Source organism: Equus quagga, chromosome 19 (assembly GCF_021613505.1).
Source record: "Equus quagga isolate Etosha38 chromosome 19, UCLA_HA_Equagga_1.0, whole genome shotgun sequence".
Lineage (NCBI taxonomy): Eukaryota > Metazoa > Chordata > Mammalia > Perissodactyla > Equidae > Equus > Equus quagga.
The window spans coordinates 34111521-34131347 of record NC_060285.1 but is presented as its reverse complement, the minus strand read 5'-3'; the positions used below and the strand labels follow the sequence as shown (position 1 = coordinate 34131347).

Sequence of the window (19827 nt, the reverse complement as noted above, 5' to 3'; positions counted from 1 at the left end):
AGCACAATTTATTTATGTTGATTTTTATCAATTTAGCATAATATCAACATTTGAGGATTTTTTATTTTACTAAGTATTCTAATTAATGCAAGCACAATTTATTTATGTTGATTTTTATCAATTTAGCATAATTTATAAGATGACATTCTTAGAACTAAAAACAAATATAATATAACCCATAGCTTACCATCTATATTAACCAGATATAAGAGGTCTGGTTCAGAAATTTAAGAGCATTAGTATAGATAATGTGAAAAATATAAGCAAAATATTTCAGGATGTATTTTAGATATGCTTAAACATTTAACAATATCCCTTCTAAGTAAGTTACATTTAAACATATGATGTAACAGGCAATTGTTCATGGATTTTGTCTTTTGAAGCTATAATATATAAAGGAAAGGGTAGTAATATTTTAAGAAAAATTGTTTTTAAGAACAGCAGTTCTTGAAAAGCCAAATATCAATGTTCTAGTTTTAAACAAAAGTTAATTGTGAGCATTAGTATTTAGTATTTAATGAGTTAAACACACTAGAGCTATTTTTAAAATAGGAAGCTTTGCTTTTCTCATAAGACAAGATACATAAGTAAATGTAAATAAAATATTTATATTTTCTATAACTTATTAGCTATCATTATTTGTACTTTCAAATTTTTGCTCTTTTATGTTTGGCAAAGAATTGTGGCATTAAAATGTTATTTAGAAATTTAAATTTTATGTCAAATTAAATTTTAAAATGACTATGGAAAGAAGTAAATTTGTATAGATCTTTGCATGTAACCTGAATTAGGAAAACTATTATTTCCATTTTGTAAATTATTGATTTCTCTCAAGCTTTTTATTGGGCATTTCTTTCACATTCTTCCTCTACATTTCTATAATAATATGCTTTCTATTTTCATCACTATGCAGCAATCACTTCTTGCCCGAGTTAGATCCTGACGTACTTAATGGTGGAAGAGTTCAGCTTGTGGTAAGAAATGTGTTTAAAGTTACAGAAAAATGTTGTAGATATCAGTACTCAATAAATGGTACTTTAAAATATGTCCATAATTAGTAAAAATTATGAAAATATCACAACTGTATCTATTTGGGGTAATCTCAAAATGCTATCTATTAAAATAACATGTTTTCTTGATTTGTAATATAACTCTAAAATATATTACTTTAAATATTAATTCTATATGGGAGATTTAAAAATATTAGCATGCTACATAATTAAAATAAAATTACTCAGGAAATTGCATTATCATATTACTTTCTTGAATGTTTTAGAAGAGTAAGATACTTGAGGGAAACTGCAAAGTACTTTCACAACTCAGAAAATCAAGCCAGATAAAAGTTAACAAGTAACTGTGAACTCAGCCACTCTAAGTAATAAAGTGTAAATTATTGGAGCTTTAAGAACAGCCAAGTTCTAAACATGGTAACCAGATTGTAGACTCTAGACAATATAACTGTGTGTGCATTGCTAAAGTCAATTGTACTATATGCTATTAGAAGGAAGACTATGTCAACAGAAGGAGAATGGCCAATATGGAGTCTAGAAAAAAGGAGCCCACAAGACATGAAATTTTCAGTGTGTTTCCAGAAATTTCCAGAGAAGAGAGTACCCTAACTAACGACAGAAGTATGTGGATTCCTGGGCAGGTGAAAATGGAGGTATCAGGTGACCCTAACTTTATGACACCTTCCATTTATATCAACCAACTAATACTCCTCGCTCAGATTCCACATTTGCCAAGAAAACTGATTATAATTTAGCTTACCATGTAGAATTTAGTATAAAAAGATAATGAACTTTCTATTGGAAACTAGTATTATGGTATCCAGAGCAGTTATAGTCATTATTCTCATGAACACTCATTCAAGGAGTTTTCCCGAAAAATGGAGCAAAATTACAGCAATAGCTGTAATCAATGTGTTTATGAAAATATTTGTAGAATCTATGCACAGATTTGAAATAATCACTCAGCAAATATTTCCTTGCATTTTGATAGAGACCCCTCTGGCAGAGTGGCGTGTAGATTGCCATAGGAAAATTGGTACTTCAGTCTATTAACACCGCATATATTACTGATTAACACTTTCACACAGAATGTTGAGTGGCAACTTTGGAGCAAGAATGGGGAATATTAAAGTGTTCAGGAATGCCAGGATAAAAAAAGTGATATTATGTTTAATTATTATTATACTTCTAAAAATGAATGAAAATGGATTGGGTAGATTACTAATCACAATGATTCTATGAGATTAATGCTCTGACATTAATTTCCTTCTTCCATATCCCACTATATTATACTACATACAACTATATGACAAACATAGCAATGATAAATGCTTTTTTTCATATTAAAAAGGTACAGCTGAACAGAAAAACAAGATAAATGGTAGTAGAACAAAAACACATAGATTTTATATGTGTTTGAGAGTAGACACAGGGGAAGGGATCAGGAATTTATGCCAAAAGGATGGATACTGGGATAATTGAAGGCCGAGAGTGTTGGGGAATGAAGGCAACTTACTTATGCTGGGGACGTAGAGGCAGATAATTGCACAACTGGGACCAGCCCATAATTAAGAGGAAAATTAGAAGAAAAAAAAGCTGCAACTGCTGCTACTATAAGATCCTCAAAGATACAGGAATAATACTAATAGTAAATGGAAAGAAAATTATGGAACCAGTGATCAAATTTTGATTAGAGGAAGATGGATATGCAAATGAGCCTATTATAAATTCTGGAAATTGAAAATATTATCCCTGAAATAAACTCTGGACTGGACATCATGAAGAGAGAATTAGTGAATTGAAAGATTTTCGATGAAGGAACAATGATTAGATTGACAGCTGACATCATATCAGAAACAATGCATATCAAAAGACAATGCAGTTATTTCTTAATAATAGGAGTAAATAAAAATATCATCCAGAATACTCTTCACTAACCTTCAAGAGTGAGGACAGAGTAAGACATAATCAGGCATTCAAAGGTGGGTTTTGAGGAAGCCAATAAATAACATCTTTGTCTTCCAAACAAGATCAAAGCATATTGTGCGACAGACAAGAATGAGAAAAATGGAAATAAAATATCATTTTACTTACTTCCAAATATATATCAGAAGACTTGTAGATCTAAATAATTATATTATTGATTAAACTTATCCCCCAAAGCTCAAGGATTTTCCTGCAGAAGACTGTCATAGTTCAGCTTCCCCAGGAGATATGCTCTGAGATTCTGATACTTGAGTGCAGGACATTTATTGGGGAAGACTTTCAAGAACAACTCCTTTGAAGGATGAAAGATGCAGGATTGAGCAGAGGGAGAAGGGGAACTGCGACAGAGTTGCAGCAGAGGAATTGAGCTCTGGCAGTAGGTAGACCCTTTTGAGTTGTGCCAGCTTGAGTCAAGAGGACCCGGCTTTTATGACAATGCATCTCCTCAGGAAAGGGTGTGGCTTGGGCGCGGCAGCTCTTTTCATCTAAGGACAATTTCCAGAGAGGGATTCAGCTGAGATCCCCCAGGCTTCAACTTTCCTAGCTGCTGGAGGAATCTGATTCAGTTATTAAAAATGATCTGAGTGAGAGATGATAATATCCACTATACTCAGTAAGTTTAGCATTCATGGATGCAACAACATAGTATATAAAATGTGTCAACGGTCCACAAATAAATCCATAAATTACAAGCAATTCCAGCCAAAATTACAGCTGTTTTATTAGGAACCTGAAAAATCTCATTCTAAGATACGTATTGATAAATAAAAACTCAAGATTATATAAGTCAACTTTGAAAAAGAAGAGCAACTTGTGTCACAGGTATAAAGACTTAGTTCAGGAGGCAGCCAGGTGGTGTATTAGTTAAGTTTGTGCACTCCGCTTCGGCAGACTGGGGTTCTCAAGTTTGGATCGCCAGCACAGACCTACACACCACTCATCAAGCCAGGCTGTGGCAGGATCCCACATACATAACAGAGGAAGATTGTCACAGGTGTTAGCTCAGGGACAATCTTCTTCACCAAAAAAAAAAAAAAAAAAGACTTAATTCAAAGCTAAAGTACATTTTGTGGTGCTAGCACAGGCTTGGATAAATAGACCAATGGATATGTGTAGTGAGTTCAGGAACAGACCTATGGCTATATTTGAATGTAATATATGATAAAGGTGGGAAAAGTCAGATTGTTGGTAAATAGAATTCAGGAAACTAGCATTGAGAAAAAAACAGGGCTATATGTAAACCATATACAACCTTTACAATGTTCAAAGGGAATTCAGAAGTTTTAAAGACTCAAATGTGAAAGGTAAAGCTATGGGACTGATCTAATAAAATGATTAAGAATATCTTCGGAACTTAGCAATAAAGAAAGACTTCTCTAAAAAGATACAAATAGTATAAATTATGTGGCAATTGATTGACTTGACTGTGTTAGATTAAATATTCCTCCCTATGGAGGAATTTATAGGAAAGGTTAACAGATTATAGAGATGGACATACTATTTTCAGCTCCTAAAACTAACAATAGCTTACTACCTAAATATAAAAAGAACTCCTGCAAATGAACAATATAAAGTCACTTAACCCAATGAAAAAGAAATATAAATGCAGTAGAAAAATAATATACATAGATAGTTCACAGGAATGATGCTTAATGCTAAATCCATATGAAGAGATGCTCAGTTATATAACCAGAGGAATAAAAATTAAAACTAAGAAGTTACATGACTATACTCATCAGAATAGCAAAAATCAGAAGATTGGGGTAATGTAAAGTGCTGTTAACAATGTGGAAACACTGATGGATGGCTGGTGAAAGTAGAAGCTGGTACAGTCATTCTGGAAGGAAACTGTCAGTGTTTATTAAAATAGGTCTTTCTAGGCCTTATTACCCTTCAAGCCCATTCTTGGAGGGAAAAAAATATATATATACATATTTCCATATATTAGCAACAAACTTTAGAAAAATTTAATTTAAAAAACCTTCCATTCGCCACAATGTAAAAAATGTAAAATATTTAGGGATAAACGTTAACATTAAGATGTGCAAGATCTCCTTAGTAACTATCAAACATTGCTTTAAAAAAGTAAAAGAGCTTGAGCCAGCCTGGTGGTGAGGCAGTTAAGTTGGCACACTCTGCTTTGGCGGCTCAAGGTTCATGGGTTCAGATCCCAGGCGCCGACCTAGCACCACTCATCAAGCCATGCTGTGGCAGGCGTCCCACATATAAAATATAGGAAGATGGGCATGGATGTTAGCTCAGAGCCAATCTTCCTCAGCAAAAAGAAGAGGATTGATGGCAGATGTTGGCTTAGAGCTAATCTTCCTCCAAAACAAAAAAAGAATAGCTACACCATATTCATGAGTAGGAAGACTCAAATTGTAAGATGTCAATTCTCCCCAGATGATCTATAAATTCAGTACAATCCTGGAAAACATTTTAGTAGAAATGGACAAATTTTAAGATGTATATGGAGATGCACAGGACCTTAAATTGTCAATGCAATCTTGAAAAGAATATTAAGAAGACTCATACTACCTGATTTCAAGCCTTGCTAGAAAGCCCCAGTATGTAATCAAGACTGTGTGTTATATGCATACAGGTAGAAAAGCCAATCAATGGAAAAGAGTAGCGTCCAAGAAAATACCACACTTACATGGTTAATTGATTTTCCTTAAAGATATCAAAGCAATTACAAAAGGGAAATAATAATTTTTTCAACAAATAGTGCCAGACAACTGGGATATCTACATGGAAAAAAAGTGAATCTTGGCTCCTCCTTCACATCTTACTTAAAAATGAATTTGAGATGAATTATGGGCCTATGGAAAAGCTAAAATTATAAAACTTCTTAAAGAAAACGTAGTAAGATATTTTCACAAACCTGGGGTAAGCAAAGTTTTCTTAGAACAAACAAAAACATAAATCGGAAAAGAAAAAGATAAGTTGTACTTCATCAAATTTAAAAGCATTTGCACTTATAAAGACACCATTCACAGAATGAAAAGAAATGAAAAACCCAACCACATCCTGGAAGAAAAATTCATATTCTCTCTCTCTCTCTCAACTTTCTCTCTTTCCACAAGCAACGCCTCACATGCAAATAACCCCTCCTCCCCATGTACACATCCAACAAAGGGCTTGTATCCAGAATATACTTTTTAAAAACACCTAAAATAAATAATATAAAGATAAATAACCCAAGTTATAAAAAAAAGTCAAAAGATTTGAGAGACTTCACAAAAGAAGATATTTGAATGGTTAATAAGCACATTAATTTAAATTAAAACAATGAGATACTACTACACAGCACTAGAATGGTTAAAATTTAAAAGACAGAAAGCACAAATGTAGGCAAAGATATGGAACACCTAGAACTCTCATACATTACTAGTATAATGAAAACTGATAAAACCCTTTTGGAAAATAGGCAATTTATTATAGAGTTATACATACTCCTACTCTATGACCTGTTAATTCTACTCCTAGATGCTTACTCAAAGGAAATGAAAGCAAATGTCCACATAAACACCTGTATGAAAATCACATAGCAGCTCTGTTGATAAAGGCCAAAAAATACAAACATCCTAAATGTTTCTCAGTGGGAGAATGGATAAACTGTGGTATATTCTTACAATGGCATACCTACTCAGAAATGAAAAGAAATGAACTCCTGATACACAGAGCAATATGGCCCGTATCAAAAACAATATAGTGAGTGAAAGAAGCCAGACACAAAACAGTACATGCTGTATGATTTTCTTTATATTAAGTTCAAGAACAGAGAAAGCTAACCTCTCCAATGGTGAAAGAAATCAAAACAGCAGTTGCTTCTGAGGACAAGTTACTAGAAGGAGGCACAAAGGAACTATTTGGTAGTTATTTTAATCAGAGTCCACCAGAGAAACAGAACCAATATGAAATATATCTCTCTTATATTTTATACATATGTGTGTGTGTGTGTGTGTGTGTGTGTGTGTGTGTGTGTGTGTGTGTACAGGACCTAGAATAGCCAATGCAATCTTGAAAAAGAACAGTAAGATGACTCATCCCGCCTGCTTTCAGACTCAGACTGCAAATTACACCATCAGCCCCCTCTGGGCTATCCATCTACCTGGAAAATCTATCTAGAGATTTTTATGCATGTGTGTGTGTGTGTGTATATATATATAAATATATATAAAGAGATTTACTTTACACAGATATATAGAGAGAGATTTTATAGATATATTTATTTATTATAAGGAATTATATATTGTCTATTATAAGTAATTCCCTCATTCAGTTATAGAGGCTGAGAAGTCCCGTGAACTGCTGTCTGCAAGCTGGAGACCCAGCAGAGCCTGGTGGTGTCGTTGCAGTCTGAGTCTGAAGGCCTGAGAACCAGGCGTGCCAGTCATAGAAGGTCTGGTCTTAAGACAGGAGAAGATGTATGTCCCAATTCCATCAGACAAGCAGAGAGCAGGAATTTTTCCTTCCTTTGCCTTTTTATTCTATTCAGGCCCTGGACGGATTAGATGATTCCCACCCACATTGGGGAGGGGCAATCTGGTGAACTCAGTCTGCCTATTCACATGCTAATCTCATCCAGAAACACCCTCTCAGACACACCCGGAAATAATGTTTAACCAAATATCTGGGCATCCTGTGATGTGGTCAAGTTGACATATAAAATTGACCATCACAGTAGTGATCTGTAAAAAATAATTGAATTGAACAGTGTAATTAGAAAATGTGCAAAGGCTTGACTAGATACTTCACCAAAGAGAATATTCAGATAGAAATAAGCACATGAAAAGATATTAGACCTCATTAATCAATCACTAGTGAAGTTGTTAAAGCCTCTATATGATACCACTATACACCTATTAGAGTGATTAAAATAAAATACTAACAATATCAAGTACTGGCGAATATGTGGAGCGGCTGGATTTCTCATATATTGCTGCTGAGAAGGGTACTGCCCTGGAAAAAATTTGTCAGTTTCTTATAAAGCTAAATAGACATTTACATGGCTCAACAATGCTGCTCCAGAGCATTTTTCCTAGAGAAATGAACTTATGTTCAATTAAAAACCTGTATATAAATGTTCACAGTAGTTTTATTTGTAATAGCCAAAAATTGGAAACAACCCAAATCTCATTTAATGAGTGACAGGATAAGGAAATGGTGGTACATACGTACAGTAGATATACAAGAGAAAAGAATAAAAAGCAACAAACTTTCGATACATACAAAGACTTTGATGGATCTCAAAAGCATTATGCTGAATTAAAAAAGACAATCTCAAAAGGTTACATTTTTGTATGATTTCATTTGCATAACATTCTCAAAAATCATATAATAGTGATGGAGAACTTATTAGTGGTTGCCAGTGGTTAGGTTGAGAGAGGGTATGACTCTAAAGGGAGAGCAAGGGAGTTTCTCTGAGAAGATGGAACAGTTCTGCACCCTGATTCGTATAGTTATATGAATTTATACATGTGATAAAATGTCAAAGAAGTATAAACAAACCAAAAAAATAGTGCATATGAAAACTGGTAAAATTTTAATAAGGTCTGTGGTTTAGTAATGTTATTGCACTAGTGTCAGTTTCCTGGTTTTATGATCAAACTTTGGTTATATAAGATATTACTGTGGCAATCTGGGTAGAGCCTATACAGGAAACTCTCAGAACCAATTTTTGCAACTTCTATGGGAGTTTTGAATTACTTCAAAATAAAAATTTTAAAGATGACGGAACTTCATGTTTAAGGTCTGTGCATTTCATTTCATGTAAATTATAGCTCTATAAAACATTTACAGTGCCTTCCATGCCCACATATATTATATAACAAGGATTCTGCCTTATTATGTAATGGAAGGGGTTTGTGCACTGGTGAAAATGTGTTACGAATGGAGAGCTATGCATAACTCAGCTTTCTGCAACCAAAGATAAAAATACTTTAAAATCACTTATATGTTTAGAAATTGGTATAATGATGTGGTATGTTCATAGCATTTACAATAATTTTATAACAATTTGCATATTATTCAAACAGTTAAAATGAATGAATGAACTAAATTAAGATCCTGTGGATACAATGTACAGTAAAAAAAAAGCTGCAAAAAAAAGATACCGCTTATGTTAATTTTGAAAATAACACTCTAAAATTTTTAAAATATTTATATGTAGAAATACTACAAGGTAGCTTATAAGTTGATTTTGCTTTGTATAATTTTATTTTGCTTTTTGAAAAATCTGGGTAATAAGTAAATAGATACTTATTTTTATGTAAGCTATTTAGTATGTCTTACCTTCTAAAAATACTTTTAAAATAAATATTTAATAAAATCTTGTTTATGAAATAAAAGCAGAATAAAGGGGAACTCCTTATTCTTTATTAAATGAGAGAGATCCTCTATTTATAATTAAGTTGCCTGGGTTGGAGATGAATCAGGATCCAGATGTTTAGAAGTCATGTTGCAAAATTCATACCCCTGATTTCACTGTGAAAATATAGGGAAAAAATTACAAACTTTGTAGATGGTGCTAGAAATCTGAGCTATTCAAAAACAAAGACCTATGAGAATTTTTCAAAATTACTATTTAATAAATATTTGCTGTTGAATTGCACCTAAGAAAATTCTTATCCAACATTAACTTAAAACTGTTTATTGTGTTATAATCATACAAAATGTTTAATGTTGCAGATCTTTAGAATGAAACGTGCTTTGGCAGAATAAGAGCTAAAAGCATGATCAGTTGAGTTTAGTTCTCATATATCCGTTTCGCGTGCTATAGGAGAAAAGATGTATTTTTATGATTTATCTATTCATTAACAGTACGAGGAAAAATGATGTGCAACTTGAAAGCCGATGTTTTCAGGAATTGAATCTGATTATTAATGCACAAGTGGCTGTGTCAGAGGGATAATGGACCTGTCACTAGCCCCTTTATGAAATTTCTAGGTTGGAATTTAAACTGCTGAGTGGCACCATTGTGAAATCATGAATTCCTGTTAAATTTCGCTTCTAAATTTGATTCCCTGTTATAATCTGGTCTAATTAGTAATTGACATTAATTGTTTTCTATTTCTGAAGAAACAATCTTTTGGACATTAATGGCTTAGACGATAGCGAGATTTTTGGAAGGCATGTGTTCACAAATATTTTCTTGACATATGGGTATCGTTTTATTTGAAGGACGGTGGGATTTATACTTTCTAAATAGGCACAGTGAAATTATGTAATCTAATTGAAGCAAATAAAATCTGATTTTAAAATCTTGAGGCTTATTGTTAAAGCCTCTTCAGCCAGCAGCAGGGTCACCTATGCGGTTAACCTGTTTCTGTTTGTTTTGTAACTGGTCTCACCAAAACTGTGGTATTGCTTTGGTATTTCCCCCTTATTCTTGACTGGTTCTTTTTAAGTCTCAGTATTGATAGAACTATTCTAATGGGAACATTAGGCATGTACTCTTATGTACTAATTGAAATAAAATTCAGAAAGAATGTGTAACATTTTTCAAACTAATCACAAGCGTAAATTGGAAGCCAATTGTTATTTATTTCATTTTAAACAGTTTTCTACTGAGGTTTTTTACAATGCAATTGTATCACTTCGCTAGGTACATCAAAAAGTAACTAACATTATAGAATTGTATTTCTATTCTGAGTTCAGCAATAGCAAACTTGCTTACTTAACAATGAGAGCTCATGTTTGTAAGGGTAGGAAGGGGAATGTAAGGGAGAAGGGCAAAGATCTAAATCTGAAAGAGGATGATTTTAATGTGTGTGTGCGTGGCGAGAACATTTAAGAGCCACTCTTTTAGCAATTTTCAAGTATACGATACAGTATTGTTAACTAGAGTCACCACACTGTACGTTAGATCCCCAGAATTTACTCATCTTATAACTGGAAGTCTGTACCCTTTCACCTATTTCCCCCACCCCTAGCTCCTGGCAATCACCAATCTATTCTCTCTTTGATGAGTTCAACCTGTTTAGATTGTACATATCAATGAAATCATATAGTATTTGTTTTTCTCTGACTTATTTCACTCTGCAAATTGACCTCAGCTTCCATCCATGTCATCACAAATGGCAGAATTTCCTTCTTTTTTTATGGCTGGATAGTATTCAATTGTATATATACACCACATCTTCTTAATCCATGAGGATGATCTTTAGATTTTCATTTCATGAGTTTTTGTAGTTCATCATATGGAGACAACTTTTTAACCACGTTGATGGTTTTATGGTTTTATTTTGCTGTATTTAAATTCTTCTCACATCAAACATTAAGGACAATGCTTTCTCACAGGATTTCAAGCATCCTGTGGTTTGAGCTAAATCCCACCTACTCTGAGGCTGCTTTGCTTTCCATTGTGGCATTTCCCCCACTTCAGGACTGAGTCCTGATAAATCCTTACTTAACGATATTAGACATTATGGAAAACAATATTTTATAGGCAAGAAGCAATTCTTTCAGCTCTTAGGTTCAGCCCAAGATAGTAGTAAAAGTTCAGATGGTAATTTTAGATGAAATAAATTATCTAATTCTTGTGTCCTTAAAATAATATATCTTGAAATTTGTATAAATTTACCATTAACCCCAAATTAGACTTAATGTGTGATATTTTTATATTAATAATGGTTATAATGAGAAGGTAGAGATCTTTTGTGACTTTGTAGTATACAAATATGGGATGAAAGGCATTTCAGGGAACTTTATTGAGAAGATATACTTACAAGGGGTAAAATATAAATATTGCAGAAAATAATCCAATATGACACTTCTAACATTCAATTAAGAATTAAATAATATACTTGGTAAATAAGTGATGTTAAGCTGTTTAAAGTTTCATCAGTTGCCTTTAAGATTGATTTTCATCAAAATTACTCTACTAAAATGTTTTCTTTTGTTGTACAGACTCAAATAGCAAAGCTCAATTTTAAAATCGGCTCCTATTTGCAAAAAATGCTTTGACATAGTGCATTTGTTCTGCCTGGGCAGCAATAAAGGATTGTGGTATCATTTTGAAGACGGTTGTTTGACAGAGCCTGTTTGTTTATTTGGGGTAATGTGAGCTGCATTCAGAAAATGCCATATTTTGTTTCATGATTGTATACATTCTCTCCTATTGCTCCCAGGCAAGACTTGTAAGCAGAGAAGACACAGATTTAGACCTTCTTTCCATGACCAGTGGAAGCGCTTTGTCTGTGAAGAGAGAAAAAAAAAATCAAGCACACAGACACTCAGCGGGATCTTCAAGTAAGTTGTGGTTTCCTTCAGAATTAATTTAGAAATCACAAATGAATTGATGGAGCCTAACGCCAGCAAGCATTCTTTTACAGATAGGGGGTAAGGACGCCAGCAACCAGAACTGCCCAAAAATGAGTATTTGAATTTTTTTCTTTCTTTAAATGTCTTCTTTTGATGTAAACAAAATTAAATTATTTCTAAAATTAACAGCATCAGTTTTTATTTTGCTTGTATTCTGTGCCTCAGTGGTCTACTCCCTGCCCCCATGGATCATATTGAATTCTTTGATCATTTAGTTCTAAAAGGATTTTTTAGGCTAATTGTAAAAAGTTGGATTTATATATCAAAGTAGTGTATTTTGGCCTTTTGTCATTGGTTTAATAGATGTTGTAGGTAAAGTTACTATTTAAAGGAAATTCTTTTAACATAACGTATTTTAGATAATAATGGTATACTGTCAAAACCATGCTTTTAAAAACTATTTCTATTGAACAGATGACAGTTTATATTTATTAATGATGACATTTTACATTTATAAATCTGTCACATACATTTATTACCTTTAATTTGGGGAGAATTGCATTGCAGTTATTAACTCTGAAAAAAAGGTAAACATTTAAATAATATCTATATCTTGTGGTATTGGGGGGTGACAGAGCCCCAAATTCTTCATTTAACTTACATACCCTAGAGATTTTGAAGAATCTTCTAAAATGTGGTATATTAGTATAAAGATGTTTTATTTTCATATCATATTTTGTTAAGTTCCCCAAAGTATAGTGAGCTTCAAAAGTCCACACATTAATTTACACTTTATTATCAGTATTAAGTTATTCTTTAAAAAGTCTTATTACTCACTGATATTATAGTTATACACATACAAAGTCAATATTTGATTAAATGTGAAATATTCAGTGGTCCAGATGGTGCTCGCCAGATAAATGAAAACTCCAAAATGACTCTCTAACTTTTACTTTTTATTCATATACTTAGCATTAGTAGATTCTAATCACTTAAATCCATTAATACATCAAGTTAATTTTGATAAACTTTAATTTTCTTTTGAAATAATAATTTTAATATATCTAATTTAAAAATATTTCCCAGGATTCAAAGTTCTTCGAGTGCTTGAATTTTCCTTACTTGATTATAGAATCTGTCACAAAATCTAGTCAATATGGTTAGGAAAGAAATAATTTTAGGTTTATCACCCAAGTAAAATTATTCATCTAATATAGATTTTCTGCATTATTAACATAATGTGTTAATTGCATCAATTTTCAAAATATACATTACATTTCAGAAGGAATCAACCTGTGCCACACATAATAATAACACTATATCCATTTTAAGCATTGCATGTTACAAACTCATATGATATTTCTTTCAAGCAGTGTGGGTAAAAAAAACAAATAAAACAAATAAAACAACACCAAAGACGTTGCCCGTCGCTTTACAGAACATCAAAGCTTCTGTTCATAATATATCATCTAAATGTTAAAACATAAATAGGTCAATATATCAGCAACTATCATGAAATGCACAAGCTTCATCTTTCACTTACGTGTCATTGAATCATAGATTTTAGAGTATACAAGATTATTGTGTAGAGTTCATTTCTTAACACATTCTCTAAGAAACTGTAATAAGGCCATTCTCACTGTAATTCCAATTAGTTGTCAATAAGGGACATTATTACAAACTCTACTAATCACTAAATCTGTTCACTAAGTGACAATTTGAGACAAGCCACTTTAGAAAAATAGCTTTTATTAAATAGCAGAATGATTATGACTAAAATACTCCTTCCCTGATGACTGTAGTTCCTAGTTTACTGTGCTGTCTGCATGATATAATGATAAAGAGTGTGGGCTCTGACACCGGTTTGCTTGCATTTAATCATGATTTAATTTCCTCATCCTTAAAATGGGAATGATAAAAGAAGTACCTACCTTGTAGAGTTGTTGTTTGGATCAATGTAGAGCATTTAGAGCAATATCTGTCACAAAATAAGTGCTTAATAAATGTTCTTTATAATTGCCACCTACACGTAGCTGTAAAGGAAGAATCATTTGAGGTAAGATATAGAAGTCTTAGCATCTAGGCCCATGGGCTAACTAGTTCCACCTGTAAGAAACCTACTCTTAATAGTGGCTTGACTGAAAAACTTGGCTTAGCCCATTATCTATAGAAATCTTTTAACCATCAAAGTCCTTGGGTCCTTGGCCTTCATGGCCCTGGGCCAACCACTTACAGCTCTGGTATTTTGAAAGCTCTTTTTCCTCCAGCTTTCTCTCTCTCTCTCTCTCTCAAAAATTTGTCACCTTATTAAAGCTAAAGTATTTCTTTTAGCTTTTCAAGCCAAATCTAGAGAGTAGTTTATGGGCTGCAGCTATAAAGCTCTTTGAGCCTTTGAACTTTTCTACATATTTTTCTTTCAAAGCTTGCTATAATATTTGTAACATGTATTCTTTGGAATCAGATAAACTCAGGATTAAAATCCCAGTTCCACCATGACATATAAGTTGTATGACCTTGGGTAAATTATTTAACCTCTAAGAATGAGTTTCTGTAAAATGGGAATAATGTCTATCTCATAAAGTTTTGAGAAAGAAATGAGTAAAAATATACATAAAGCATGTGATATATTGCCTAGCATATACCAAGGGCTAAAGAATAGTACTTGTTTATAGTGTTTGTTATTGTTATGTGTTTTATGTTGCTGTTGCATAATTTTAAACTCCAAAGTAGAATTATTTTCCTTTCCTGTGTGTCAAATAATACCAGAACCAGCATACTTTCAGCATACCCACCATCTCAAGCAATATTGTCTTTTCTTAGAGAATTTCCTGTTTTCTGTCCCTTTCCTTTCAAGTTTTTCTGCTCTCTTACAAGAAGCCACAGCAGGCTCCTCCTTCCTAGCTTTCTAATCTATCTTATGGTTTAAAAGAGATGAAAGATGTCACATCCTTATTCAAAAATTGCCATCTATAAAATGAATGGGCCAAGACATTTCCTCAGTTAGATAATATTTAGACAAAATATTTGATTTTCTTAAACGGTTTGGTTTTCTCAATTTTCCCACTTAATACTTAAAATAAAGGATGCATTACAATAATAATAATTTCATTACTATAGCAATTTATAGCTTTACAAATTTCATTATCTTTTCTTATTTATAATGATTATTTTTCTTTGACAGAGAACATAAATGAGATTCAGAGAGTTTATTTAATTTGCCTTTGGCACAAAAAACTTAGCAAGAGAAAGCAGCAACTTGAACCCATCTTTTCTTATTCCAAACCCAGTGCTATATTGCCTTTTATTCTTTCATAGACTAAAATATACAGCTTCGTTGGTAAGAGTAGAACATAATTAATGTGGTTCTTACCACTCAAGAACCATTTATTGAATGGCCACTGCTCGCTATATACCTAGTTTAGGTTTCCAGTCACCTCCTCCTGCTCATCTTTGCACTTCCCAGAACTCACTCTACTTTCGAAGTTAGCCAGGGATTGAGACTCCACAATACCTCTGTGATGGTGCATAATCAACTCAAAGTCAATTTCTGCTTTGAGCATGTCTAAATTCTCATGAAAAGTAAGCCTTTTTAATATGGAACTGAATTTTTTGAATATGTTAAAAAACATTTCTCAGAGGGGCTGGCCCCGTGGCCGAGTGGTTAAGTTCGCGCACTCCGCTGCAGGCGGCCCAGTGTTTCGTTAGTTCGAATCCTGGGCGCGGACATGGCACTGCTCATCAAACCACGCTGAGGCAGCGTCCCACATGTCACAACTAGAAGGACCCACAACGAAGAATACACAACTATGTACTGGGGGGCTTTGGGGAGAAAAAGGAAAAAATAAAATCTTTAAAAAAAAAAACATTTCTCAGAAGTGAAGCCGCTAAAGTAGTTGAAGTAGGTGAGGAAGGCTTGTTGGAGGCAATAGACTTGACTTGTACCTAGAATGATATTTGGGGTTTAAGTAAGGAAAGACATAGAAGCAGCCATCTAAACAAGGCAAAGGGTAAAATATGAATATACGTTCATGGAACATTGAGGAGTCTGTCTGGACCAGAAGTTCCACATACTGAAGTAATGTAAAATAAGGTTGGATTAAAAATGAAGCCTAGTTTCAGGTAAGTTTGAAAGTAAAGTGGAGGAGTTGGACTTTCCTACTGATAATCAATAACTAACAGAGATTTCTGAAAATCCCTTAGTGTTTTAGAAAGCTTAAGATCAGTTGAGGAAAGGTGTTCTGAGGCAGTCCTGACGTTATGTAATGCTGCCAATATATTAACACAATAATTTTACAGCTTTTATTAAAAAGATTAATTTCAGTTATCAATACAAAGTGAAATCGTTTACTGGATGTCAATACTCAATAATATATGCAGATCGAGAGACTGAAAGTGCTAGCTCAAGCAAAAGTAGATTCCAAAGATGACCATTACAGTTTTCTCCAAATTGCTAAGCATATTTTAACATAATTTTAAATTTGAAAATCAAGAATTATCACCATGTTTTATATTCATGTATGTCTCTGTATGTATATACACACATATATATGGATATCTGATTTGTCCATAGCTGCAGTATATATACATAATATGCATTTATAATCCCTCATTGAGTAAACTTCAAACTTAAATATTATTGCATGCATCTGTGGGTCATTGTATAAACCACACATCATGATAGTAAGCAATTACATGCCTACAATGTGTAAAGCACTATGCAGGCCAGTAAGAAAGTACAAAGATGGAGATGCACAAGACCTAGAATAGCCGGCACAATAGTGAAAGAGAAGAACAAAGTTGGAAGACCAACACTCTCAACTTCAATACTTACTGTAAAGGGAAATCTAAACTAAAACCATGAGATATCACTACACACCTATTAGAAAGGCCAAAATTCAGAACACTGACAATACCAAATATTGACAAGGATGTGGAACAACAGGAACTCTCATTCATTGCTGGTGAAAATAAAAAATGGTACAACCACGTTGGAAGACAGTTTGACAGTTTCTTAAAAAACTAAGCACACTCTTCCCATGTGATCCAGCAGTCACGCTCCTGGTATTTACCCACAGGTGTTGAAAACTTATGTCCACACAAAAACCTGCACATAAATGTTTATAGCAGCTTTTTTCATAATTGCCAAAATTTGGAAGCAACCAAGATGTCCTTTAGGAGGTAAATGGCTAAATAATCTGTAGTACATCCAGATAATAGAATATTATCCAGTGCTAAACAGAAATGAGCTACCAAGCCATGAAAAGACATGAAGGAAACTTAAATGCACATTGCTAAGTGAAAGAAGCCAGTCTGGATAGGCTAAATACTGTATGATTCCAACTATGTGACATTCTTGAAAAGTCAAAACTATGGAAATGGTAAAAATATCAATAGTTGCTATGGGGCTGAGGGGGAGGGGAGATGAAGAGGTGGAGCACAGAGGATTTTTAAGGCAGTGAAAATACTCTGTATGATATAATAATGATGGATTCATGTCATTCATTATACGTTTGTGCAAACCCGTAGAATGTACAAAACCAAAAGAGAACTGTAATGTAAACTATGGACTTTGGGTGACTATGTTGTGTCAATTTAGGTTCATCATTTGTAACAAAGGTGCTTCTCTGGTGGGGAATGTTGATAATGAGGAAGACTATGTATGAATGGGGGCAGGGGTTATATGGGAAATCTCTGTACCTTCCCTTCAATTTTGCTCTGAACCTAAAACTGCTCTAAAAAAATAAAGTCTTAAAAAAGTGGAGGGAAAAAAGAAAAGAAAAAAAAGCAAACAGAAAAGGTCAGAAGGGTTTTCCTTGCCAGCTATTGCGTGATATTTACTTTGGAATAAGTAGGATTTAGATTTCAATTTTATACATGTAAATTGCCAAGAGTTAAGGAGGCAGAAAGCTGTAGAGCTGAGACTCAAATCTGGGTCCTCTGATTCCTAGAGTAAATATGTCAGTTGCTTCCTATCCAACTTTTCTGCACCATAAATGTTTTGCTTCCATCTATCTCAACATAAAGACGGAACAAAAAGACACTATTAGAAATTATGATTTCCTTTACAAAAAGAAAGTACAAAGATGAATTGTGTGTGCTTAGCACATAAAAGTCACTTACATTAAGATAATAAATGAATATATCAGCCACTGTTGCTTTTCTTCCTGTATCATATATTCATATCACCTTATTTTTCAATGGATATTGTCTTCTCCAGAACAAGGGAAACCAATTCCATTAACATTCTATGACCTTCTCTCCAAACTGTGGTGTGAGGTTTAGCTTAACGGTTACAGATATCAGAGAAAGGTTGCAACATACTATAAATAGCACTGTAGTATGGAATTCAATCAACATGAAGATGGGATTTTAAAGGGTTTAGCCTCTCTCAGGGAGGAAAATCTCTCTCAGAAGCGCTAAACAGACTTCCTTTCAGATTCTGTTGGTCACAAAAGTGGGTACTAATTTTTCACGTTTATTGTTTATTCTCCTTCTCCCCTGTTAGCATGTATGTTCCCGGAGGGCAGGGAATTTAATGAAGTTTCCTAGGTACCTAGAACAACTGCCTGGCATTTGGTAGGTCCTTTGATGTCTATTTGATGAATGAATTCGTGGATGAATATGGCCATCCTTTAGCTGCCTGAGGGCTGGAAAAGAAAGTGTCTACAGTTTCATGCTCCATAGTGAGAGGCAGGCTGTACTGACAAAGGAAGGAAGATTGACATTCAACAGTGTCTGCAAAGCTTCTAAGAGCACCTGACCTGTCCAAAATCCTGGTGCTGTTATCATTAAAGAGCAGAATCTATCCAAATGGTAAGGGTTTCCTTCCAGGTGAGTCTTTGAAATGACACAATCACTAGATGCAGGTTCCCATGGATCCAGCCTACATGAAGCCAATCTTGTCACTTGTTCATTCAAAGATATTTACAGAGTGCTCCGTGACAGGCCAGTGCTTTATCCAGGGGAAAGAGTGCTGAGCAACACTAGCATATTTCCAGCCTTTGTGAAGTGTATAAACTACATAAATATATGTTGTGACAATCTGGGTCCAATCAAGAGGTGGCTCTCATATAGTAGGTTAAACAGGGAAAGTTTAAGTATTATTAGCTATGCCAAAGGAGCAGCTACAAAATATGGGGAAATGCTCTATGCTACTCTAGGGCTGAGGGGGGGCACTCAAAGGACAAACTTGGAAGGTTCAGACCTCACTAGAGAAGGTGTGGTTCAGCCAGAGGTCAGCACAGAAGCTCCCTGGTTTGGCCAGACCAAAGTTGGTCTGGAGTTACTGGGCAAACAAGAGGACACGCTCTGGAGTGCAGGAGTGGGAACAGGTGACAGCAATCAGGAGCATGGGCATGCAGTGAGAGGGGCCCTGATAAGGCAGAAGGCGCAGCAGGCTTTTGTTTCCCTGGGGAAAGGACAGCACACAGGTCTCACTAGGTGGAAGCTGCAAGGTGGCAGAGGGATCACGTTCTGGGCCTGTGGCTCAGGCAGGCTGCATCAGAGGTCCTCAAACCCACCAGACCAACCCCACCCCACCTATGCCAGTAAGTGCAAAGCCCCT

The 19827-nt window shown here is 34.2% G+C and overlaps 1 protein-coding gene across 1 annotated transcript in view; it reads left to right on the top strand.

The window, feature by feature from the left end:
• Positions 1 to 12363, top strand: part of LRRIQ1 (leucine rich repeats and IQ motif containing 1) — a 201435-nt gene extending 189072 nt beyond the window's left edge. The window contains exons 24-25 of the mRNA XM_046646524.1: positions 914 to 974; positions 12131 to 12363. Coding sequence (XP_046502480.1) covers positions 914 to 974; positions 12131 to 12283 — 214 coding nt within the window. The 3' untranslated portion in view covers positions 12284 to 12363. The remainder of the gene's footprint in view (positions 1 to 913; positions 975 to 12130) is intronic.
• The last annotated feature ends 7464 nt before the right edge of the window (positions 12364 to 19827 follow it).